At 44.7% G+C, this 26,505-nt stretch overlaps 1 protein-coding gene across 3 annotated transcripts; it reads right to left on the reverse strand.

The window, feature by feature from the left end:
* Positions 1-5,209: 5,209 nt before the first annotated feature.
* On the reverse strand, positions 5,210-26,279 carry PARP11 (poly(ADP-ribose) polymerase family member 11). 3 transcript variants are annotated; one of them, XM_058655875.1, is made up of 9 exons: positions 26,077-26,279; positions 19,585-19,702; positions 18,200-18,328; positions 17,226-17,346; positions 14,943-15,018; positions 11,085-11,157; positions 10,874-11,004; positions 7,069-7,220; positions 5,210-5,681 (listed from the first exon to the last, which is right to left on the reverse strand). In XM_058655875.1, the coding sequence occupies exons 3-9, from the start codon at positions 18,323-18,325 to the stop codon at positions 5,365-5,367; spliced, it is 996 nt and encodes a 331-aa protein (XP_058511858.1). In that variant the 5' UTR covers positions 18,326-18,328; positions 19,585-19,702; positions 26,077-26,279; the 3' UTR covers positions 5,210-5,364. The 3 variants fall into 3 exon arrangements, with proteins under 3 accessions (XP_058511858.1, XP_012785601.2, XP_004596405.2); XM_012930147.2 differs by having other exon boundaries at positions 19,585-19,705; XM_004596348.3 differs by lacking the exon at positions 19,585-19,702 and having other exon boundaries at positions 26,077-26,278.
* Between the last annotated feature and the right edge of the window lie 226 nt (positions 26,280-26,505).

Genomic DNA, 26,505 nt, shown 5'->3' on the forward strand with positions numbered 1-26,505 from the left:
CTCCTCGGTAACTGCCTATGTGTTCAGACTTAGAAAAGACTCAAGCGTTGTTGGTGAGATCAGATTAGATATTGGGTTAGTAAAGATCAGAATTAGATGACAGTTGGGGGCTCTTTATCCTAACAATTATTGTAACTGAGATAAATACCTGTATAACTGGATTTCGCCAAGGGGTTGTCCTGTCTGACATCAAAGGCTGCTTTTGCAGAATCCTTTAACCTTTTTCGCTACAATTTACATAGTAACTGAGGATGCGGTGGTGCTGATTCTGAAGTACGATGCTGCCATCTAGTGGTCATTGCTCTTACACGCAACACCCCGTAAGGTCTCCTTTAGTAGGACGACGGACCCAAACACACAGGGTCAACAGAACCCAGATTCATTCGATGTATTTTCAGGGAGAATGCACATGCTGAAATGGAGAATCCGGAGTTGGCATGACCCATGCCTGGGTTGACGTTGTAGCCGCGCTACCGTACACAGAGGGAGTTTGTTCTGTGCCTTCAACGGTACACACAGGCCCAAGGGCGGCAGACAGGCCTAACACGGAGCATTATCTACTGGAGGCAGATTCTGGCCGTTCTGAGTAGGTATACAAAGGCGGGGAGAGCAAAGGCATTTGAGCTAAGTAGAACGGTGGCCTGAAACAGGCATTCCACCTCTTTTTATCCTAGAGTAAGTTCCTTGAAGGCATAACTTTCACTGTTAACAGCCTATGTTTGGCAGGTGCCTCGTGAGTAGTAGATGATAGAGTGGTGCTTTGTGGGATGGATGGATATCTACACTTATCATTTCCATAAAGGAAGAAGAACAGCCCAAATAAAAATTAAGAAAGAATAAATAAAAGAGTAACTCCCAAGGTTTGAAAACTGGCCTAGTTCTGGCTGAGTTAACGTGATTCTGCTGAAAACCAACCTCAGCCAAGGCTACTATGAGGCCACAATGGAAATGACACCAAAGCTTCAATGCGTAATTACGTCTAAGCACAGGCTAAACTCCAGTTACTCTGCCGCCCCCCAGGACACTCAACTTGCTTCTTTAGTCAAAATGAGCGACTGTTTCCTCTACCAGTGACAGCTTTGTCTTCATTTTGGTCTTCCTCCCTTCATATAAACTTCACAGATGGGCCACCTCGCAGCGTCCAATCTTGACTCCACTCCCGACTCCTCAGGAGTCCCTGCTACCCAATCTTAGAATCAAATCTCAAACGCTATGGTTTCTTCAGTTCTACTTTTACCATGTAGACCCACATGGCAGGATTCCCTTGTTTAAGGTCCAGGGCTAACCTGCTGGTCCACCAATGCCAAGGGAAAGAAATCCCATGCAGGAAAAGGTTCTATGAGGCTTAGACAAGTCTGCATGGATTCCGAATGCTCTTTTGCTCCCAAATAAACTTACCTTTTAAGTCCATTTTCCACAAAGTTCTATGGTTTTTAAAGATTTATTTTTATTGGAAAGGCTTTTCAGATTTACAGTGAGAAGGAGAGACAGAAAGATCTTCCTTTTATTGGTTCACTCCCCAAAAGGCAGCAATGGCCGGAGCTGAGCTGCGGCCAGGAGCCAGGAGCATCTGCCAGTCTCCCAAACAGAGGCAGAGTCCCAAGGCTTTGGGCCGTCCTCCACTGTTTTCCCAGGCCATAAACAGGGAGCTGGACGGGAAATGGAGCATCCGGGATACAAATCGGTGTCCACACGGGATCTTGGCATTTGCCAGGTGAGTATCTAACCACTGAGCCATCGTGCCGGGCCCCACCAACATGCTGAGGCTTACAACAGACCAGGTATCATCCTGAACTGCATACAGCAGCCATCCTGGAGTGACCAAAAACACGAGAAATCAAATAACCTGGCCAAAAGACCGCAGGTGGAAAGGAACTGGCAGTCTTTTGGGGGGCTCCTCTCTCCCTGTGAGTCCCATTCACACTAATCAAGCAGGCTCATGTAACCGAGGATGCTACCGTATTTCTCTGAGACAGTCATTTGTTCCATTTGTGTTGCCCTGACCGTTATCTTATTTCACCAAAACTCTTCCAGCGTTTAGTGCAAAGGGATAAATACAAGCGAAGCTACTTTGCTATCAACTCTCACCAAAATTATCTTTTTGAAAAGGCTGGGGTTTTTTGGGGGGGTATTTTTTCATTATCTTTTCTTCTCCTTTATAAGTGCAGAATATATAACCTCACCTAGAGAAACTCTAGGACCTCAATGCCATTTCTTTGCAGCCTCTAGGACCTGACTGGGACCAGGAGCCAAATTTGCAAAGATGCCACTCAGCTACATCATCAATCAAAGCTTCATCACTTTTTAAAAATCATTATTATTATCATAAGTCCTACATGCCCACAGACTGGGTGCATGAATTTAGCAAATAGAAAATTTGTTTTCACAAAGAACCTTGACCATTCTGTTCTTCATTTCTCCCAGCTCTAAAATTAGAACATTCTTTGAGACTTTACTTGTTGGCCAACTGAACTTCAAAGACGAAATGGAAATGCCCAGCTTGCTTCAACATCCTGGGCGTGCTGGGGGTTGGATGGATGGCAGGATGCATGCCCCTCGGTGAATGCAGACACGCCTTCCAGAACATGCCCTCACGCTCTGCTGAGCTAGGGAGCACACCGAGAGGAAAGGATGCTGCAGGGGCCAGGTCTGCAGTGTTCTGGAATTTTCAATAGCACAGAATAATTGATCTTCTCCAACGGTTTTCTGATTAGCAGCTTGGGGCTCATGGTGATTCCATCTGAGAACAAGAGACCTCCCCCACCTCAAGGAGCATATTCCAGAGGTGCAGGTCATCCATCCCACCAGCGTCCGTTCGGCTTGAGCTGACAGTATAGGACGGAATAAGGTGGGGTGGACAGGGAAAATCAGAAGTCACAGCAACAAACGGGTGGCATACACAGACAACCCAGACTGGCTCTGCAAAGCTTTAATCACCATAAGTCAAACACATATAATTCACATATCAAAATGACCCAAAAAATTCTTTATTAGTGTTACCATCAATACTCTGTGAAAGAAAGGATATGCAAAATACAAAACCTTATTGTTCATAACTTAAAAGATTTATGAAACTTTTTTATAAACCCATGTTTTTTTTTAACCCTGAGGCTAATATCACCAAAGTAAAAGATAAAAGTCATTTCCAGCTGGAATTTATTCAATGCACAGTTTTTCAAACTACTCAGCGTTGACCTGGAATGCTTTCCCTTCTCTCCCCACCCACGTCACGTGATGACAAGAGGGAGAGTCAGCAAATGGTCTTGTGTGTTTAGTCTTCTTAGGCACCGTCACATGATTCTCAACTCAAGCTACTGATCAAAGAAATACAAGCATAACATTGGGCTAACTCAACATGATCTACTTTAAAACATGGACTGAAGTCAATTCTTTCTCATAAAGGGCCGACCAAGCAGAACACTGTCAGGCAAGAACAACGGTATGACTTTTTCACAATGGTTGCTGTAGTGTGTTTGCTCCACTCCCGTATAAACCAACAAGGCGAATTAAGTTCCCAATGCCTTGGAAATACTTCACTCTGGGTCCTCAGTCACTCTGAGATAAGATCTGTGCTATGTCTCAAAGAAAAGTAACTCCCCAATGCTACAATAGCTATTCTATTCAAGTGCTGAAGAGAGGTATACATGTTAAATTGGAGAGGAGAAAAAAAAACCACAGTGAGAAAATTTTTTCTATGTAAATCACAAATAGAACAAGTATTTATTTAAAAAAATCTGCATTTCTAGTTCTGTAACTTTGTTGCTTGTGAATGCACCTAGCGATGTTGCCTCCAGATAGTTTCATGATGGTCTTAGCATATTTTAAAAATACGCTCTTTCTAAATATTCACAGCACTCGGTCTAACTGGCGGCCATCAGCACACCTGCTGCCACGCTCGCAGGGCCCCTGTGGCCTAGTTCCCTTTCAGTGCACACTGGACTGAAGCATAATTTGGGGGCTTTTACAAAGCCTTTAAAATGATCATTTCTAAGCCCAGGCTTTTCTTGTTTCAGATACCTTTCCAATTCAAGTGACTGAAGTGGAATGATAGGTACTAGACACTTATTGGGAAAAAATTTTTTTTTGTTTAAGAATTAAAAATTATTTTCCTCAACGCAGCCAAAATGGGGTGAATGTAAGAGACAGAAAACACGGTACTAGAAAGAGTTCAGAAAAGGCTTTTCTGGCACAGGCTTGGTAACAAGTGTTCTATTTTTTTCGTGTAGAATCATGGAAGATCAGTGCCCAAAAGGCTCTTAACCACACGGCCACTCCAGCCGAGCGGCTCACCAGCCTCTGCTAGGAGACTGTCAGGCACGGGACGCTGCTCAAACACGATTTATTCTTCTTTAGAAGAGAATAATAAAATGGGTGGAACAAATAAACTTCCATTAGACAGGATTATGCATTGAGTCCAACTCTTCGAGATCTGGCAGTCAACTGTTGCCCAAAACAACAAAGCAAACTTGTTCCCAGCATTTTGTGCAAACGGGGATACAATAGAGACAAGTGAATTGGAGAACTCATGGTTGCGTTAACTGTTCGCTCTAGGGGACAGAAATCTTCAGAAGTGATCACTGGAAGGGGCTCCCAAACAAAGGGGCAATAAATGCTCTGAATCACAAACATTCCACTTTGAAGGTGTCTGCTACACCTTTCACAGGCAGCTTGGCAGGGGTTCAAGAGCCCAGGCTGGAGGAGCAGGACTTGAGCCAGTGTGGGCTGCACTCTGCCCCACCAAGGCCACTGGAGACCCAGCTTGCTGGCTTGTTGACTTGTTGGCCTGTTGGGAGGCACTGCGGGTAACATTATTTCTGCTTTCTGTGCTTGCACTCTGCGAGTCTGGGGTTTTGAATGGCCCCTCAGGAGACCGACAAAGCCACGTGTTGTCTGTGGACAGTGACAGCAGAAGTTAGTTCACAAAGGATCAAGCTGAGGTGTGGTCACTAAAGGGATATACTTACAGCTGCATGTTTAGGCTTTGAACATATGACTTCCTATGCCTGGGTTTAGCCGAACTAAAACCATTTATCCTGCCACCGCTCATGTAAACTTTAAAGGCTCTAAATGACCACGTTACTTGAGACAGCTGACTTCACTGTAAATGGGCTCCTGGACTCCCCGTGTGTTAAAACGGCAGTGATCTCCATTTGTAACAGATAAGACAATGAATAATGGATAAAAACAAAGCAACAGCAGAAAACCAGCCTTCAGTAAGTCTTTTTATATAGAGGCCACTTTTTTTTTTCATATCTGTTTCAAAAGTATTAGATAATTAACATTTAGTGGCTAGATGACAGAAGAGCAAATCTTCCTGCAAAAAAAGAGAAAGACTTCCTTGCCCACTGAGATTTGGGAATGAAATCAGTAAAAGTCTATCAAGTATTCAGGATAGATTTGGTTGGCATCAAAAACCACAAAGATCCTGGGGTTCCAGGTGTCATCCACACAGCTGTCGTATAAATTCACATAGCTGCCGTCTTTGGAAGGAGGCCGCATGTACTTGGAGTCCCCGTTTATGTAATCTCCAATGAGAACTCGCGCGAGAAACATGGACTTGGAGGTTCTGAGGAGGTGCCGCTGCTGCAAGCTGACACCATGAATCTGGAAGGTATTGCCATGCTTTAGGTCGTCTTTGCAGAAGCGACTGGAGTACGCGGCATCTCTAGCAAAATAGGTTCCTTCAGCAAAAGGACCAAAACAAAAGCAACAACAAAAAAAACCAAGATTATTCCTAAGAAAATAGTACAACTCACAAGCAAAAAAAACATCGTAAAGGTCAGGAGAGAACAAACCCGTGGATTCCGGTCACGGAAGCAGGTGTGGGACCTCCTCATTGCAGGTGGCCCGGAGAACACATGTCCCTCTGTGAATAGCTGTGGTGCAGACTGCATAGGACAGAAGTGCTGCTCTGGCTAGTCCTCACCACCACCACCGCGAACCCAGCATCCCCTTGCCTGAGGGTGGCAGCTACCACAGTCTGTTCTCACAGGGGATCTTAGAAAGCAGCCAAGCACACAGAACAGATAAGAACTCTTCCGCGATGCAGAGCATGGCAGGGCATGCAGCGTGGCTGCCTGGAGCCTCCCTCCTATGTCTAGCTTGGCCTGCCGCTCCTGTCACCAGCTAGCCCTGTGCGGCACCCTGCGAGCTCAGCAGGGCACCGTGAGCACAAGGTCTGTGCTGAGTCACCCGAGATGCCTTCCAACCCCACGAAACCACATCTCTGTGACTCGCTGGGATTACTGGGGGCACAGAAACCCAGGCCCAGGAACAGGTCTCCAAGACAAGGTGGTGCTCTTCACACTGGAGCATTCCCAAAGAACATGGACGTAGGGATATTCAACAAAGCGGCAGGAGACTCTAGTGCAAGGGGAACCCGAGCAGTCAACGACGTTAAGGAGACAACTGCTCTCAAGTGTTCTGGAAGTGAACTGTCTCATATTCACATGGTATAGACGGGTCTTGGCTAACACACTTTTGGTCTTGTCACTGTTTAAATCAATCAATGGCCTTTTCATTGATACTTCCTTCTCTTGCTGGAGGAGAGGTAAGAAAACCAAAAAGGAAGAGCCATGCCCTTTCTCCTCATCCGGGGCAGTGGGCACTGGAGTCCGGACTCCCAGTTTGGAAATAAGGGGAACCTGTCCCTCACTACCTCTTATTGCCGGTCAGTGCTGTTCCCTATCATTTTTTAAAAACAAAACAGTAGTATTAGTGTGCGACACAATTGGCTTGTTCGGTCTTTCCCAACATATTTGCCATGAAGAAGTTTAGTGCACAGGCTTAGACGTGACAGGACTTAGATGCAAAAATTAAACATAATCCAGCAATTCCCCTAACACCCTGGCCCGTCTGCTTGGCCGGGGGCTCTGTCAGCCGGCAGAGATGTCGCGGCCTTCCTTTCAGCTTCCACATGTGTGAAGGACTCAGGGACTCGGAGAATTCAGAAACTGGCACAGCAACTTCTAACCTAATGCTTAGCAAGTCTCTGAAACCACAAAACAACCATCTCCAAAAGGGAGAAATCCCTAGGGCTCACACTGGATCCAGAATTCCAATAATTACCTTTCCCAAAGAGAGCACCATGTATACCATTTATTCTCCAATCAAAGTTATGGATGCATATCGCTTCCACAAATTCACTGCTGGTCCCGTGGAACAGCATTTGTTCGTTGATCTGAGGCACACCTCTCCTTTTTTTGAGTTGGGCTTTTTTCCTAAAAACACAATACGAAAACACAAGAAAGCATGGAAAGATACAATAATGGCATGCAATTTTTGGTGAAACAAAATATTTCTTTAATATTAATCACAAGTGGACAACAAAATTCTGGAGAAGAAATAATTTCAAATTCTCTTGGACATAGGAGTGCATGTCATCTAATAAAAAAAATTCTAGTTAACACAGAGACTTAAGGTTGGAAGTTACACTCAAAATCACAGTTGGCCAATCACAGCAATGGTAATTGATGGACTAACCCAGCTAAGCTCTACACAGGCCTACCAGCAAAACCACAAAGAGTGAAATGTTACTTTACATCGTTCATTCGACAGGCAAGGATTACAGCTTAGTCTGCTCATCCTCAGAGAATGGAAAATGTTAGTTACACTATTTTGAACCATACGGCCACTTAAACCCTATCTCTTCTAAGGCCTGAAAGGGTTATAGTCAATGCAGGACTAACTGTAACAGAAAAAAAAAAATTGAAAACAATCTAAAAGTTCCTCTATAATTGTTTTACACATGAAAAGTAATGAATAGGGCCTGGCAGCGTGGCCTAGCGGCTCAAGTCCTCGCCTTGAACGCGCCGGGATCCCATATGGGCGCCGGTTCTAATCCCAGCAGCTCCACTTCCCATCCAGCTCCCTGCTTGTGGCCTGGAAAAGCAGTCGAGGACGGCCCAAAGCTTTGGGACCCTGCACCCGTGTGGGAGACCCGGAAGAGGTTCCTGGTTCCTGGCTTCAGATCGGCGCACACCGGCCCGTTGCGGCTCACTTGGGGAGTGCATCATCGGACGGAAGATCTTCCTCTCTGTCTCTCCTCCTCTCTGTATATCTGACTTTGTAATAAAAATAAATCTTTAAAAAAAAAAGAAAAGTAATGAATAATACATTTGTATTAAATGCAGTAAATCTTCAAAAATCATATTGGATGAAAAAAAGGATGTTGCAAAAAGAGCAATACCATTATACAGGAACACACACCCTTGGTGGCCAAAAAAAAAAAAAATTCCATAACAGAGGGGCTCCAGCAGTCTCACAGGAAAGCAGGAGAGGGCAAACACTCCACCTGAACCTGCAATGCTGGCATTGCTAAAAAGCAACGTGTAAACAGAAGAGATTGTGACAAGTGTTAAGATGTTAAATCTGACAGGTATGCACCTATTAACTGCTCACTGCATTTTTATTTTTTTAGATATTTCAAAAAAAAAGAAATGATTTCTGATTAAATCCACTGCTCCCTGTCATCCTGACAGCTATTCAATGTCAGCTTCAGGAGTGTCAAAGACTCCCTGTGGCACTGCAAGACAACACAACGTATTCCTGATCAGTGGCAACCCTAAGAGTGCACACTCGTCCCCACGGAGTCCGTTCCGCCCTCCCGTTATTTCCAGTGCTGGGTCTTGCTCATTCTCTCCTGAACACAGAACAATTCAAGTCATTCTTACATAAAACAACTCTACTGAGAGCCAGAAATAACTACGGACACCCACCTAGGCTTTGTTCCGGAAGCTAAATGGACAGCCTTCCCTCAGCTATCCCTTACACAGCACAGCTGCCAGACCTTTCGCCTTCCTGGACAGTCTTCAGTTAACAAGACTCTGCTGGATATTTCTCTAGTTTATCAATATTGGTAAGAAATAGAAAAAAAGAATCTAAACACCATCAGACAGCACTAACCCCACCACCACCCACTATTTGTTTCGTAGCAACGGCATCAAACTGTGCAGATGGGTGTGCTGTCAAATGCCCAGGAATTTTTAAAATCAGATCTCCCAGAGCTTCCTGTACACTATACTGTACAACTGATTTATAAATCTGTGCATGTTTGCTTCCATTGAATTATACTTCAGTAATTTGAAGAGTAAAAATTAAACAGCAAAGTAGATACTCATCTCTCGGATGGACAGACTGTAGAAGCAACAAACAGCTGGAGAAGAGCTGCCTTTAATCAGAGAAATGTAATCATTTAGGTTTCTACAGGCTGGTATTCATAAAATCATGAAGGGCATTACAACAGTAAAACTTCCAGTGTAATCTTTAGCACAAAAAGCTTTTTCGAATCACTGTACAAATTAGAATTGAGTGGGAACTCAAATGATAAAAGAGGCAGTATAAGCTTCACTGAAGAACCCTGATCAAGAATAATTAGGGCAGCTGTTTGGTACAGCGGCGAGGATGCCACCTGAGAAACACACATCCCATGTCAGAGTGCCTGGTTCGAGTCCTGGTTCTCCTGCTTTCAATTCTGCATCCTGCTGTTACGTACCCTGGGAAACAGCAGACCACAGCTCTAGGACTTGGGCCCCTGCCACCCACATGGGAGACTAGATAGAGTTTAGGCTCCTGGGTTCCTGGCTCTAGTTGCTATAGAGAATACCAGCAGATTAAAGCTCCCTCCGTGTGTGTATGTGTGTGTGTGTGTGTGTAAATAAGTTTAAATAAATTACATGTGTGTGAGACCATTTTCAAATTCATTGAGAATAAGATCAACGGAGGCAGAAACACCGACCTTCCTCCATCAGGGACTGTTTTCAAACAGGAGCAGACTAAAATCTTCTTAATTCAGTCGAACTCAAGAGTTATTGTCAGAAATGAAAGGTGGTTTAATCCAAAGGAGAGGAGCACAAACTGAAAGCAAAACCTCCCATGAGAATCAAACACAGAATGTACTCAGACCAGACAAACTAGTCAGGAACTCCGTGCATCCCTAGCAGAGCAAGGGCAGCCTAACCCTCGAGGTCCTAACACTGGAAGGAGCCATAGTTCAGATGTGCCTTAAAACACTCCAACAACCACCACCACGACGCAGATCTCAACAACACACCAGAACGACGGGTACACACTCCTCATGTCGGACTCTACATTGTCATGTCTGATTGATATTTTTCTGAATGAAAACTTAAAAAAAAAAAAAAAAAAAAGGACATCCATTGTAAAACTAGAGGGGAACTCAATGGGAGGGGGAGGGATCTTGGAGAAGGGTATGGGCAACCCCAGAGCCTATGGAACTATACCATAAAACAAAATAAAATACGTTTAAATGTAAACAACAAAATTCAGTTTATGTTAAAAATGTTAGAAATCAAACGTCACCCTCAAATATTCACTTGACATGTGTTGGAGAACCATCTGCTGTAAGCAATATTTGCTGCAATACTACAGCACAGCAGGCTACCTTGGCCAGGACCTGGGCTCTCTGGGACGAGCTGCACTTTCAGGTTCAGCAGAGGGATCCACTGAGTCCTTCCCGGCCTAAACTTTATAATGGGTTGAGTTTTACATCGACACCATACCCTTTGGGCTAGGCAGCCAATCTGAAGGTTCTGTTTTAAAGTGTTCTTTTAAACGCAACAAGCAAACAGCCACAGATAAGATGGTGCAATCGTTAAAAACGACACAGAACAAAACACAGTGTTTCCAGAAATGTCTGATTCAAACTAGCTGGAAGGAGATTCTTCCCCCACAACTTCGCAAGCGAAGCCTCTTCCTTTCTTACACAGCAGCTCTTTTCCATCCCCGCAAATGTGGCAGGTCCACAGAGAGTCAAGCAGCCGACAGCACTGAAAATGAACACCTCTAAACACCATTCCTAAGACCGCAAACACCTCAGAGGGAAGCAGAAGGTTCAGATTAGAAACCACCTTACCTGCAAAAGAACTCCCACAGGTCTAGATTTTGAATCCTCTGTATTCGTTTAATTCGGTTACGATCCATTGTTTTCCCAAAGAGGTTAGCAACTTCATTGTACTCGTGTGTTTGATTGTGCAGAGAAATTAGCTGGAAAAGGAAGTTTGTGCAGTTTTACTAGGGCCCCGCCCAGCTTCCTCCAGGGCAGAGCCAGGCTGTGTGGTCCTCACCTGATATGGGAGTTCAGTGTTCACGTTCTCCCAGTGTGTGGGCATAGGAATAGCTTCATTTTCACATATGTAACTTCAAACAGCAAAGACAAAACAAGCATTAGAAGCTGACTGTAATTATTATTACTGAGTTAGCCTTTTCTCCTAAGCTGGATTCTTATGTATAATTACTAAAAAAATGTAATTAAGTGTAGCCCTTGATTTAAGATATTTATTGAATATCTATAGGGCACTACTTCTTAGGAAAGGAACAGCATAGTTTGATGGAAAATAGCCAATACCACATACCACTCAATTTTCAAAAACACTTGCTTAGTCCTAGTTTGATTTTTTTAAGATTTCCAAGTTTCTTTAAAATGTAAGAAAGATTGTGATAAAGAAAGGAATGTCTAAGAACAAAGCCAAACTTCCAATTAAAAAGGCCAAAAGTCTTATTTATTCTTATGCTTACTTATTTTTATACTAGTTTATACTGTCAACTGAATCATATCAAGACTCCTCAGCCATACGTTGTTGGCTGTCTTCCAAGATCTAGATTCAAACTTAAACCTTTTCCTGTTGACTGTCTACCATTCTTTTACATGTGTCACCCACAATGAATCCACATCAAGCAGCTGGAGAATCTTGGAAAAACTATCCAGCAGTTTCAAACCACCAGATGTGGACCCAGGAGATGGGGAGCCTGGAGAGTGAAAGCTGCCCCTGCTCAGGCCTCCGCCACGTCCTCTGAGTCTTACTGGAACAAGTGAGAAATTTGAAACCTACACGCAACTTACATTTGGCATAACACGTGGCTAAAATGAATGGGACTCAAGACATGGTGTGCACCAGGGAGCTTCCCTGCCATGCCAGTGTTCGGCCTGCCCGATTCTCACTTTTTGCCTCAACTTCAGTAATCACTGTGTTTAGTCTCTTGAGCGATCTTCCCTCCCAACACAAACAGTATCACCAAACATAAACATTTTACACCTGGTTTTACTAGTGTATTCTGTGAGAACTTTCCTCAAGTATGAAACCGAATTCCATTCCCCAAAGTCTCTGACATAAGCTTCATCAGGTCCCATCCTCTCTCCTTTAGATCACAGTTCCGTTGTCTTCACTATGCTGATTCTAAGTCTACTCCTTACTAAAAACTAGTTCATTAAATTAAAGGAGTGTACAGAAGTCAGGCCAGCCTTTCAGAATTCAATTATCTCCTCAATAACTAATACTGCTAAGCCTTATGTGGAGTTGTTTCACAGGAACTTTAAGTCCTAAACAAATAAACCAATAACCAAACTACCCATGGACCTGAGACAAGCCATAGCCCACTCTGCATCACAGCATTTCCAGAAGAACACACCAGGCCTCTATTGCTGACCAATCTAGATAAGGCTCCGGGAAGAGGGGACCAACAGGAAACCCACTGCTGAACTGCTCATGTGCTGCTCAATCCCCACTTTCATCTGTAAGGTCCACCAATTTTATCCTCCCAGGAAGCCATGGAATTTAGTCATAGTTGTTCAGTTCCTTATTCCATTAACTGCAAGGAAAAATCTGTTACTTTCTTCCATCATCCTGGTGTAATTTACTTACTGAGCATCAGTCAAGTGGACTAGTGTTAGGGGGTTCTTTTTTTTTTAACATTTATTTTTATTGGGAATGCAGATAAGATTTATAGAGAGAAGGAGAGATAGAAAGATTTTTCATCCCCAAATAGCCACATGGCTGCAGCTGACCTGATTTGAAGTCATGAGCCAGGAGCTTTTTCTGGGTGTTCCTTGCAGGTGCAGGGACCCAAAGTTTCAGCTGTCTTCTTCTTCTGCTTTCCCAGGCCATTAAGCAGGGATCTGGATGGGAAGTGGAGCAGCCAGGAACCAAACTGGTGTCCATATGGCTTGCTGGCACTTGCAAGGTGAGGATTTAGCCAATGAGCCATTGTGCTGGGCCTCAGTTTTGGGGATTCTATAAGGTAATTCCTCCAACCAGTTTGGGGGAACTCAATAACAATTACATAGAGACTCTTCATTTCCAGTGCCTACAACCAAACCTGGTAAACACCCAATACATAAAGGCTGAATGCAGGAATCAATCTTACTTGACAATTAGACATAGAATTTTTTAAAGTTCTACAAGTACTTCAATTCAATCATGAATAAAAAATGTATGTAGTCACAATCTTTTTCTCACTTTGCATAAAACATCTTCCAGATACAAAAAACCACTTGTAATGTAGCCTGTATGATTAATTTAACACCTTGCCAAAAGCAAGCACTTTTGCCTTGCATGTAACAAACACCCAAGTTTCAGCAACAAAGAATTTCTGTCAGCATCGACCGACCCTTCGCCACGCTTCCTGTCTGCTCCTTTTGTTACCTTCTTGCCTATTATTGTCATTCACTCATTAATTTTTCCCTCTCCTTTCTTCTATGACTGTTCAGTCTGTGACAGAACCATCCTGCGCCTCTTCCCCATGCCCCAGGCATGCCAGATGGAATAACATGCAGTTGTAACATTTTCCATTACTATGCTTCCCAGCTTACATATTCTTTTGAGGGTAATTCTCGTACTATACTTTGCACTGAAGAATGCAGACACACTGTGGCTGCTGAGAACGTTAGATTCTCTGAATTCCAATCAAGTTCTAGAACATCATTACGCAAGTACTTGGAGAACTTGGAAATCATGATGCTAAAATACACACCAAAAGCTCCAAGAAACAAAATGACAGAAATTTAAAATATTTCTTTAATTCTTTCAGAGTATCTTCTTGGAAGGAACAGATGGCTATTCCCTATACTTCCCATGTACCGTTACACTTTTTCAGCTTCCTTCTAAAAATTTTAGAACAAAAGAAATTTCAACATTTGCTTGAAGATTCTTTCCAGAATATAGGAGTTATTGCTAAGATTGTCCCTTTCAATTCCATCCACATGAATAACAGAATGCATTCTCTTCTGGCATTTATATTGCTTATTTTCAGAACATACTTCCAAAGACAGAAAACAGGAAATTCTGTAAACCAAATTCAAGGAAGACAATTCTATACTCTTGTCCCATTGTGCTACCATCTTGTTTGGGTCTCCTTTTGTTGCTACATTTTCAAGAATACTTGGGGTCAATGTGGTGGCCCAGTATGCTAAGCCTCCTGCTTCAGTGCAGGCATCCGTTATGGGCACCAGTTCACATCCCAGGTGCTCCACTTCTGATCCAGCTCCCTACTACTGGCTTCAAAAGCAGCAGAGGAGGGTCAAGGTCTTGGGCCCCTGCACCCACCTGAGAGACCAGAAGAAGCTCCTGGCTCCCAGCTTTAGAATGGCCTAGCTCTGGCCATGCACCATCTGGGGAGTGAACCAGGGGATGGAAGGGGTGTGTGTGTGTGTGTGTGTGTGTGTGTGTGTGTGTGTTCCTTGCTCCCTTTCTCTGTAACTGTTTTCAAGCAAAAAAGAAATCTTTAAAAAAAAAAAAAAAAAAAAAAGCACGTATAAAGGTTGTCCTACAAGGATCAAGGGATTACCTAGCATTTACGGTCCAGAACATCGGGTGGGTCTATGGGAGTCTTTCCAAGTGAACAATTCAAACTCACCACAGAGGGTTATTATAAGGTTCTACAGCAGAGACCATTAGGCCATAGCCATGCAAACTGTCCTGAAGAATTGAAAAATACAAACATACAGGGAGAAAGAAAGAGTATCAGGAAAGGAAACACTGACTGGAAGTAATACCACCGTTACTTAATCAGCAAATGAAGAGATCTGATACTTGAAAGATCGAAGCTAAGGTAACTGAATGCCTACCAAAACGCTTTCAGTGTGTTTCGCTGTCAGACAGTAAGCAAGAGAAGAGGGAATAAAACCCGCCCTTTGCTCCTTACGATACCTGAAAGCACTGATAGAAAAGGGGGCTCGTTTTATCAGGCGCTGCTTTCCAGTGGTCAGATTCATTTGCTTCATTTCTGCACACAAAGACACAGGCATCAGATGAGCCACAGCACGGACCGCGCCCTGCGGCAGGAGGATTAGCAGCCTCCTTATGAGCCGGGCGCAGCAGGCATGGGGTTTGGGAGGAGCTGAGAAGGAAGATTCTGTGCTATCCATCCATGTTACCACGTCAGGGGTGCTTCTCATGGGAGCACAGCTTCATGGCTTCATCTAAGGTCACGTGGAAAGATGCCAATTCCACACACTACTCTGGGTGAGGGTCTAGGCATTTCTGCATCACACTCAGGTTAGAATAGACAGCGAAACACAAGTGTTCTAAACCTAGGAAAGTTAAGAATACTAGAAACAGAGAAATGACAGTCCTAAGTCTTCTGTTATTAATTGCATAGGAAAAAAAAACACCCATACTTTCATTTCTCTAAAAATTTTGGAAATGATAAAAGAGACACATTACTCTTGTAAAACTAGCACAATTCATAGAATTTCAAAACTTGGCAGAGTTCTTGCCTTCTCTTTATGCCAGAATCCAGCAGACAGAGAACCTGGCTAGACCCAACACTGTTTATATACAAGGTTCTCGTGATGGCACAAGGGTCACCTCCGCTTTCATTTATGCTTCAGCCATGTCAGTATTGACTAGGTCTGGCTTTTCCATTTCTTCATTCCCACAAAATCAAGTATTTAGTCTTAATGTAAGATTCTGACCAGTTTAATCTTCTTCATTTCACAACATTTCATTCTAGAATAATGGGTTTCACTCAGCCAGGCAAACGCTGGTGTGAACCGTGTTCTGCCCTTCTTCTCAACCTTCCACACGCTGGCACCGTCACACCCAAGACCTGTAGCATAATTTTCTTCAACCATGTTTTTTTTTTTAAGTTTCCTTCTAACCATTTTTACAGAGAAAACTTGGTGTTCTCTAGAGGCCTAATGGGACCAATAAACTGTCAAACAGCATATGTGAAATACTAATATTTAAACTTTTTAAACATAGAAGGTTAGAAAACCTGAGTCCCTAGTACATGTATGGGCTTTGATTCTTTGATAAAGACTTCTTTTTAATAAACTGTATTTTCTGATGGGAAGCTTATGGTTTACCAAATTATCTACCTACTGCCTTGGTGGATTTTACCATTTATGTAGGCCTGATGTCCAACATGCTTCAGCATGGCTTCAAAACCAGCATTTGCCTGGAAGACTAAAACATCTACCTGATACCTTCGACCTACAGCAGAAACACTAGTATGAGGAGTCCTGGAATGGCAGTCTATTTGCCTAATGTCATTAAAAAAAAAGTTAGGATTACTCAGTAGTTAAGAATGCAATGGGTTTAATTCTAAGTAAAGATCAGCAAGAAGAACGACTTTGGCGGGATGACTACAGCACAACTCAATCGTTACCATTTCTAGGCCTTGGCTCAGCCACAGGAATGTCTTAAGGTTTTACCGCCCTGTCTAACCATAAAACACATAAGACACTGTGTCATAAAGACAAGGGTCATGGGAACTGAGTAGGACTTGGGGGGCAGTGATCAAGATACAGTCTCACCAGGAATCTTCCACCACCCAGGTCTTGTCTGTCTCTAAAGCACTGAACAGCTGACATTAGTGGCTAGAAAATAAAGAGGCTGAATCCAATAGTTTTTTGTTTTTCTTCCCATGGAATACCAAAACCCGTGCCCATATATCACAGAAAAAATTTAAGGTGGGGCCAATGAGCAGACCAACTGGCTAAACTGTGAAGAGCGCCAACGGAATTAAAAAATGGCAGGTTTCTCTGTTAAAGAAATAGCTTTTATGGCAACAGAAGGGTTCATTTCTGCTAAACTTGGTCTTGAACTATTCATGAGTTTCTCATTTAACATCTCAGAGTGGTCTTTAAAATTAAAAGGTTCCTGTCTATTTCAGAAGACTAATGTGAGAATGAATAAAACAATAGGGGCGTTTGCAGCTCCTGCAGGGCAAGCATGAACTCAAACAACAGGACAGTCTGCTCCACATAAATTCACACACAGAAGAAGATAAATCTGCCTTAACAAAAGGCAATGGTTGCTCCAAAAGTTTTAAGCCTTAGATTTCTCTAAAGGTATTTTTGCGAACAAAAAAAGATTTACTTCACTTTTTGTAAATACATCCAGTAATCCTGAACTTCAGAGCCACAGATTTTATTGCATTAATATGCTAAAAACATAACTATTAGGGGAGAGAAAAAAGAAACATACCTGCAAAGTCTATCTTGTAGCTGAATTTGGAAGTGGAAAAACAAATGGAGCCACAAGGATTTGTTCTGAAGCTTTTTTCGATGTCTTCACTGCTAACTGAACACTGAATGTTGGTATCCGGCTTTAAGACAAACCAGAAAGTTTCACTTACCAGCCGCTCACCTGAACAATTTAGCCACAGCAGTGGTTACTGTGGTCATAGAAACATGAGACGGAGGGCTGGGGGACGCTTCCTAAACCACCTGCTTTAGTCCCCAACACACGGAGCATTAACATCCTGCCAGCACACCGAAAATCATTTGAGTTGCCAGTGAAAAAATGATCGGTGATACTCCTTTTGTTCAGATTATTATGCTTTCCACATGATGCTGTCTGAGTGGCTCACATCAAATAGCTTGATAAGGTTGAAAAAAAAAAAAGAATATAGGCATTTTGAGTATGAGTTCAAATCTGAGTTTCACCTGCTGGGTGACCGTGAGCAATGTTAACTTCTCTAAGTCTCCCTCTTTGCTCACACCTACCGCAGAGCCGCTGTGCAGAGGAAGGAGGGACGTCGAAGGACGACGCCTAACGTAACACCTCGTGTGCAGAAGGTGCTGGCTGTGAACTCGCTCTTCCCTCTCTCTTTATTCACCAAGGCAAACTTGGAGCTGCTCGGATGAACTGACACCAAGCAACTTGCACTCACATTTGCCCATCACAGTGACCACGTTTCTTCTAAATAAACTCTTTGGGAAAACCTGGGGACTAGAAGATTTTCTCATTTTTTCTTTCAGTTAAGCTATCTGACTTGCTGGGGGTAGGTTTTTCTCAGTTCTGCATTCATACTCATTGTGCAAGGGAACTCAAAAAGTTCATGGGAAAGCGTGCAATTCGCAAAACAACCACGTGTGGCTGTCAAGACATCTATGCACTGAGTAACTGGAGTTCTCTCGTAGGCAGCAGCCGCGGGCGCGGGCGAGGGCGGAGGATACCTGAAACATGTGCCATTTCCCACATTCCGCCAAGTAAAACCAGCCCCACTGTGTGTCTGACGTGTCCATGTCATCCATTTCACTGTCCATTGTTTTGGGTAAGAATTCTTCCGTTTTGTGAAACATCTCCTGAAAAGTCAGAGAGAGGTGGTGGGAGAAATGATTTAATTAATAATCGATGTATTTTTTGAACATCATTTTACTTCTTTACAAACAACCAAATACCAATTGTCTTTCCCACAGTGACACGTTACAAACAGTGTTATAACTTGTCTATTGGCTCTGAAGGAAAACATACAATGCTAAGGATCACTGCTTAACAGACCATCACGTTGAGCAAACATATCATAGGTCACTGAGCTACTTAGGTAAACTACAGCCATGTCAACATGTGCTCCGGGTTTTCTGTATACCCCAAGGGGTTCCTATGTCAACATGTGCTCCGGGTTTTCTGTATACCCCAAGGGGTTCCTATGCAAACAGGTAAGATCAAATGTACCTCATTTCTGTCCCTGAAAGTCATGATTTCATTTACTTGTATGGGAAGACGCTAGATTTACAAGATATGATGTTGAATATAGAACTAAGTCACAAAAACAGAAATAGTATGAACCAATTTTGATGAAAATCACCTATATTTACCCACATGAACATATGTGTATATGTGTGTATTCACACACATACACAGAAAAAAGTCTAGACTTGTATACAATCACTTGCCAGAGTTTTTCAGGGGTCATAATAATGATACCAGCTAGCCTTTATATGGGTCTCATTACATGCCAAGTGTGGTTCTTAACAGTCTGCAGCAGATAACTTATCGAGGCCTCACAACCACTTCATCAGGTTGGCATTATTATTATTCCCAATTTATAGGTGAGGAAACTGGAGGCACGGGGATCATACAGCGGAGAAGCCACAAGTCTAAATCAACCTGGTTTCAGAATTCGGGCACTTGGTCATCACTGCCTTCTACTACATTAGTAATTATTCCTACAGTTTGACCCTGGCCGATCAGCTCACATACACATTATCTTCTGAAAGGTTTTAAGCACTCTTAGGTGGGTATTTTGGTGAAGAAATCATCAGAGAGTGAACAAAGAGACGAGTCCAAGAAGGTCAAGCTTTACATGGAATTCTTCCTATCTCCATTCTTTGTTTTAAAGTTACTGATTTAAATCTGCATGATCAAACCAATAATCGAAACAGTCACGGTATCACGCCCGTCCCTGACACCCACTCCCTTGCTATCAATTTATCACCATCTAGACCTTGTCTAGGCCACGGTTCCCTCCTCACAAGACAGAAAATTACAGATTCCTTTCCTCATTAGGATGTTATTAGAACAACAATCAAATAATGTAGGAAAGTATCAAGTACAGTACCTGACTGAGCTCAATGGAGGGGGCTTGCTTAATTTTTATTCATGTTTGCAAACTCTCTCCAAGGAATAGTTATGATTGCTTTCTGGTTTTTATTTCTTCATGTTTTAAAGTTGATTGGCTGCTAAGAAACGAAAAACAGAACACCCTAGGATCAAGAGCTTCAGGTTTAGGGTCGCCATGTAGCTTGCATGCTTAACTCGATGATAGAGAGATTTAAGATTGAAGGTGCTGTGTCCAGTGAGCTCTGTTTCTGGTTCCTACCACTGTTCTCATCCTTTGTTTATTTCACTAAGAGAGACAGAGACACACAGAAAAGGAAGGATGACCTGAATCTAGCTTTCTCCTCCAAAAATAACCAGGAAAATCTGGAATGATGAGTTTGACGCTAACAGTTAAGACAAACATTTAGCTTGTAAGTTTCATCTTTTCTCCATTTAAAAAAAAAAAGGATGGAAACAGAAAACTATCCTCTATACAGCATATAAGCAACATACACTGCATGACACTGTCCTGGAGATCTTACTTCAGGCCAGGTGACAAGTACAAGCGTTCGGACCAAGTCCCTGAAGACTTCTGTCACAGCAGCTGTGGGTTTGGACCCACAGACCCCCTCTCCTATACACCCTGTTTCAGAGAGAACGGCACTGAACATTCCTGAAGCACTTCACATTTTTTAAAATTCTTTTTGTTTACACAATCCTTTCCCCACAACTCACAGGCAGGGGAGAGAAATCATTATTTTCCAATTAAAGTCAGAAAAAACCAAAGCAGAGTTAGCAATACTGAGAAGATTAAAAAAAAAAACCGCCCCGGGCCGCCTACCAATCACTTCTTCTATTTACCAAGCTCTACCGCCCCACCTCCATGCATGAATAGCTATCCCTTCTCTCCTGCTGGCAAAACTCAATTTCATTCCTTCAATTCACAGACGCTCTGGCTTTCAAAAGATTCATTTCATCTGGGTAACACTGATTATTTTCTATCTTATGTAACAGGCAGTGTATTTTGTAAAATTTTAAGTACAATGGGGGCACAGGAAGAAACTGTCAATAATATCTATTCCAAGTAGACTCTTGATTGATGGAGCGTGGGAATGGTCCATCCAGATTATCCAATTCAAGGGAAAATAACTGAAAGTCAAACTCTTGGCCTAGATGAGGAAAACAATGCTGGTTGTAAATCCTCTCATAAATTTATTACAGTGAAGAATGACTTGTTCTGTTAGAATAAACATGATACCACGAGGAAATTTTTCTCTCGATGGAAACAAAGATGACCCAAAACCTGATAGTAGATATCTATACAAGGATCATCTCAGCAAAAATTGAGTTTTAACTGATGAGACAATTTTTAACAAACACTTAAAGACTCTAGAAACTATAACAAAGACAAATGGAGAGACACTCCTTTAAGAAATTGTACTAACTCTCAGTTCCACCTCCAACACAAGCAGCCTAAAGCCAGGGCCTGCCTGTCCTCCAGGGCCCAGATGCCTGGGCTGATAGTTCAAGGCCAGATACTGGTGTTTCTTACCTCCTTCTGCCCCAAAGCGGTAGAGGCTTAATTTTGCCCCAAGGACACATCACATCAGTCTCCCTTCCCCAACCCAGTCCCTATTCAAATGACAGCAAGGCTATTCTAAGTTAGGGCAGGTAAGAATGCAGGGCCCTGAGGCTACCATCTCAGTTTGTAACCTAGAGTAGGAGGAATACAGGGCCCGAGGCTACCATCCCAGTTTGTAACCTAGAGTAGGAGGAATACAGGGCCCGAGGCTACCATCCCAGTTTGTAACCTAGAGTAGGAGGAATACAGGGCCCGAGGCTACCATCCCAGCCTGAGGCTACTATCCCAGTCTGTAACCTAGAGTAGGAAGAGCAAGCCAGGAAGACCAAGGGCTGCTATCAACATCCTCATTTCCTACTCAGGAGTATGGATGTCATTCTAGAAAAAGGAGGGATCCCAACCCCTGCTACTTGGATTCTACCAAAGGGGAGAAGGAAGCCATAGGACAGAGCCACTGCTCTGCCCATGGTGACTGCATTTTTAAAAAGATTTATTTTATTTTTATTGCAAAGTCAGATATATAGGAAAACGGAGAGACAGAGAGGAAGATTTTCCGTCTGATGATTCACTCCCCAAGTGAGCCGCAATGGCCGGAGTTGCACCGATCCAAAGCCAGGAGCCAGGACCTCTTCCAGGTCTCCCACATGGGTACAGGGTCCCAAGGTTTTGGGCCGTCCTCCTTGCTTTCCCAGGCCACAAGCAGGGAGCTGGACGGGAAGTGGGGCCACTGGGATTAGAACCACCATCCAGCCACCATCCCAAGGCAGCAGAGTCCCCTCACATCGCCTCCTTATCATCTACTGCACATGTCATCCAAGTTACCTTCATCCCCACGTCGGCCTGCGTGACAGCTTCTTGGACAGTGCTCCCATACTCTATGCCCCTTCTAGGCACCACAAACTTAGTGGCTTAAAACAACACAAATTGGGGGCCAAACACAGTAGCCTAACAGCTAAATACTTGTTTTGCATGCAATGGGATCTCATATGGGCACCGGTTTGTGTCCTGGCCACCCTGCTTCTCATCCAGCTTCTTACTTGTGGCCTGGGAAAGCAGTCGAGAACGTCCCAAAGTCTTGGGAACCTGCACCCATGTGAGAGACCCAGGAAAAGCTCCTGGCTCCTAGCTTTGGATTGGCTCAGTTCCGACCATTGCGGCCACTTGAGCAGTGAACAAGCAGATGGAAGATCTTTCTCTCTGCCTCTCCTTCTCTTTGTAAATCTGCCTTTCCGATAAAAATAAATAAACTTTTAAAAAAAATTGCCCTTGAGCTATATCCCTCCTGTTAATCCTGGGAAAGGACATACTATTCCTCTACTACCATTCATGTGTCACTCCACTAGAAAAGGAGTTCTACAAGTGTGGTCGCAGGTGCCACATCAAAGTCATGCTTACTTGCAGAGTATGATCAGCCTGTGGTACTTCTGTACAAGACATTTCCCGGCTGAGAGCAGATGTCCATAAATGCTGGCTACCTCTGCCCTCCCTCATCCTCTGAAGATGCCCCGACCAAGACTTTAATCATCAGATGTGCACTTTCTTCACTGACTGCTTTATCCTGTATTCCCCACTCTGTCACCTCCATGGGCTCTGGTTACTATGCTTCCTTTGATCTTCCCCAATAACACTACTTCCATCACTTAACAATCTTGTCCAAATAAAACTTCCATAAATCCTGGTTCCCCACCCTCTGATACTACTCTCTCCTACCCAACTAAACTGCAAGGAATAGATTCTGACCCGATTCCCTGGCCCCTAGCATAGAATGGTACATGACAAGTATCAGAGAGGCTCTGCTGGGTGAACCGGGTAAAGACCTGGAGTGAGTGAACTCTCAGAAGGCCAGCGGCCAGAGCTACCTGGCACCCAGTGTGGAGGGAGGTCAGGACTGAAGACACTGGGCAGGCACATTCATATTCGAAGCTTGGAGATCCCCCAAATAGGATGTGCTCAGAGGGAAAAAAAAATACATCAAAGGGATAGAAGGAAGTGAAGTACAATTAGATCAAATTACAATTAGGGATTTAATCATAGAAAGAAAAAGCCCAAAACTCCTTGCAAACCAACATGAAAAAGTTTTGAGGAAACACTTCATCGCATTAAAGCTGTGGAAAGCCAGGAGGACGAAGGTGTGTGCCCTCTGCATGTGGGGATGCCCCGTGCTCGGTGGCAAGTGGTGGAAGTAGGTGGAAGTGGGCTGAAGGGGGAATGCTCAAAAATGGCAAAAAGTGTGAGACAGCAGGAGAGAGATTCATAGCACTAAGGGGGTCTGGAAGCAGCGAGGGATGCAAGACAACAGAGAAAAAGGTGGTCCCCCAGGGCACCTTCCACTGTGACTTACACCTGCTCACTCCACCAGCAAGGGCCAGAGCATGGTCGGAAGCAGGACTGCCTATTAAACTGCCTACACACCAGGGACGTCAAGGAAATCACTTCCTCTCCCCTAGCTGCCTCTTCAGATTCTTACTCTTCCAACCTCTGAGCAAAGGAAGGGAAGATGACAACAGGACAGAGGAAAGCCGGAGAGTCGGGGCACACGGGGTCAGGGCAGAGACGGGCAGCCTCCCAACTCTGTCCAGTAGACTGCACTGGGAGACTCCAGACTTGGACCACCTGTCTGCAGGTGGGTGGACAGGGGAACGCTGTCTGCTCCTGCGGTCAACCCAGCCCACTCCGGCAGGAACACTCCCGGCAGGCCTCAGGTCTGCCTTGAAAAACAGAAAGTTGTGAACTGGGGTCAAGTTCATCCAGCACTGCATGGGCCCCTGCTTAGCTTCCCCCTCCACCACCACCACCAATGAAATGTTGCAAGGTCAGAGGTGACTTTCCACAGGTCAACCATGGCTGAGGTCCCTGAACACCACAGAGGAGGCCGCCTGGGAGGAGCACCAGGGTCCAAGGGGATCTCACAATTCCCAAAGCCCCTGGGAGAACACTGCACCTGGAGTAGTATGCGGTGTGTGCATGTGGAGGCCAGGCACAGACAGAGGACACTCAGGGAAACTCCAGCAAAGCTGCTGCCAAAATAGAATTCATCCTCTTGTCCGATGGAAGGTCTTGAGTAGTAGTGACTCAGTTGATCAGGAAGGCCAGGACTACTTGCATTTACCTTTAAGCTGCACCACAGCTTAGGTTTGGGGGGATTTTTCAAACTTGTAGTAAGTGTGGTTTGACCCAAGGAAACAGTCAAATTAATTTTTATCCCATAAACACATTTGGACAATCCTTCTACTAATACCAAGCAGGCAATTTACTAGAGAAACACATGTGTGAAATGCGTGTTAAAAGCTAACTAGGGGGCCCGGCACGATGGCTCAGTGGCTAAATCCTTGCCTTGGGACCCTGCACCCGCATGGGAGACCGAGAAGCAGCTCCTGGCTCCTGGCTTTGAAACAGCTCAGCTCTGGCAGCAGAGACCACTTGGGGAGTGAACTAGCAGATGGAAGATCTTTCTATCTCTCCTTCTCTCTGCAAATCTGCCTTCCCAATAGAAATAAATATGTATTTTATGATAATGAATGGTCCTTTTTATGGCGAGCCACCCCAGAGTTTGTGGAGCATCTTGGCACTGAGCTGACACAGCAGCTATAGGTAATAAAAGCCACAGACATCACAGTGGCAGGGCCCTGTGGGCCATACATGTGGGCAGTTCACATTATTAACAAAAACCAACTCGTAAGTGACTTCAGGGCAAACTGGGATTTCATAAAGAGACCAATATATCAGGCAGTGACTAATGCCTGCTTAATTCTCACAAACTCAAAAATGATCACACAACAAAATGTGTATGTGACACAGGAGGGAGCAAAGAACTTTCTAGAACAGAACTTTCTAGACCCAATCACCATGGTGAATTCAACAAGCAATTGCCGAGGGTCTACGAGGTGCCAGGCTGTGCTGAGGTTCTAAGGGTAAAAACAGGCAAAATTCCAAGCTTACTCCGAACTAACAATTCAACGAAGGATTTAAAACATATGTAACTTTGAGACACACAACTGGGAGATAGGAGCGTTTATTAACATAGAAATCAAGAAAAGGACAGCCAATAAAATCCAACACAGAGTCACATAGGAACATTCATGGACTTACAGAGACATAACAAGAAGACTACAGATAGCGCAACTGAAAACACAGCCTGTATCATCAGAGAGCGCAGTTCCCTCCTGTAAAGCATCTTCCGGCAGAGATGAGCAACTATTTTGCTCTGATGTGCCCGGATGATTCATGTTACAAGATGAGTCCGTGTGGGACTACAAACATGGGACCATCAAAAAAATCCAGGCCGGGGGACTACTTCTTACCAGATTTTAACACACACACACACCCCAAGGGAAAACGCTCCGTTAACCATCTATCCGGAAACATATTCCAGAAACGGGCGGGCGGAACGCAGCGTCCATGGGACGGACTCGCTTCACACCTGCGAGGCCTGCCGCGTCCCCCTCTGCCGCGGGAGCAGGCGGCTTTCAGCCGGCCCCGCGGCGAGCCAGAGCTGTCGCTCGCCCCAAAGTGGACACCCAGAAACCTTCTAGAACCTCGGCCCCTGAAAGAAGGCCTCAGGGAACCCCACCACACAACCGGACCGGAGTGTTCAAGGGCTGTTTCCCCAACAGGGGGAAATGAGGACCCTCCTGGGCCGCCGCCTCGTTCTAGACGGGGCCAGTGAAGACAGCAAGACACAAAGGTAACACCTGCCCCTCTAAAAAAAAAATGTCAAAAGCCGGGGACGGTGGAAGCTCCAGAAGTAAACTACTCTAAGAGGAGCGCAGCAAAGCGTCGGCCGACCCTCCCAACAGGGCCCGGAACTCAACTCCCAGCCTCCAGCGAGTGCGGAGGGCGGAAATGGTTCCGGGGAACACCCACCCCAGTCCAGCCCCCTTCCCAGTAGCTCCGCCCACCGGGCCCGCCCCGTCCCGCCCGGCCACTCACCGGATACGCTTCCCACATAACGGTGGCGAAGTCGAGCGGAGAGAGGCTGGAGGAACGGGCTGGCCTCGGGGTCGGGCTGTGGGGTTATGCCGAAGGGTCCCGGGAGCCAAGGCACACGGAGGCGACCCTTACCGAGACCTGCCCTCACCCCGTCCCTGTCACAAGCCAGCGTCTTCGCCCCCCCCGCCCGCGCCGCCAGACTTCCGCCCGCCGCCGGCCAATCGGCGCCGGCCCCGCCCCCCGGAAGCCCGCCCCTCGGCTGTCACTCGGTCTCCCTGGGCCGGCGCGGGAGGGTCTGTCATGGGGACGAGGCTGGCGACTCCTCGGCTCCGGGAATATCCTTGCAGGCCAATATGTGTGAATCTGTTTCAGCTTTAAAAAAAAAAAAAAAGTGGCTTTCCGGGCCCCGCACGGTAGCCTAGCAGCTAA

The sequence above is a fragment of the Ochotona princeps genome, chromosome 27 (assembly GCF_030435755.1).
Source record: "Ochotona princeps isolate mOchPri1 chromosome 27, mOchPri1.hap1, whole genome shotgun sequence".
In the NCBI taxonomy this organism is placed as follows: Eukaryota; Metazoa; Chordata; class Mammalia; order Lagomorpha; family Ochotonidae; genus Ochotona; species Ochotona princeps.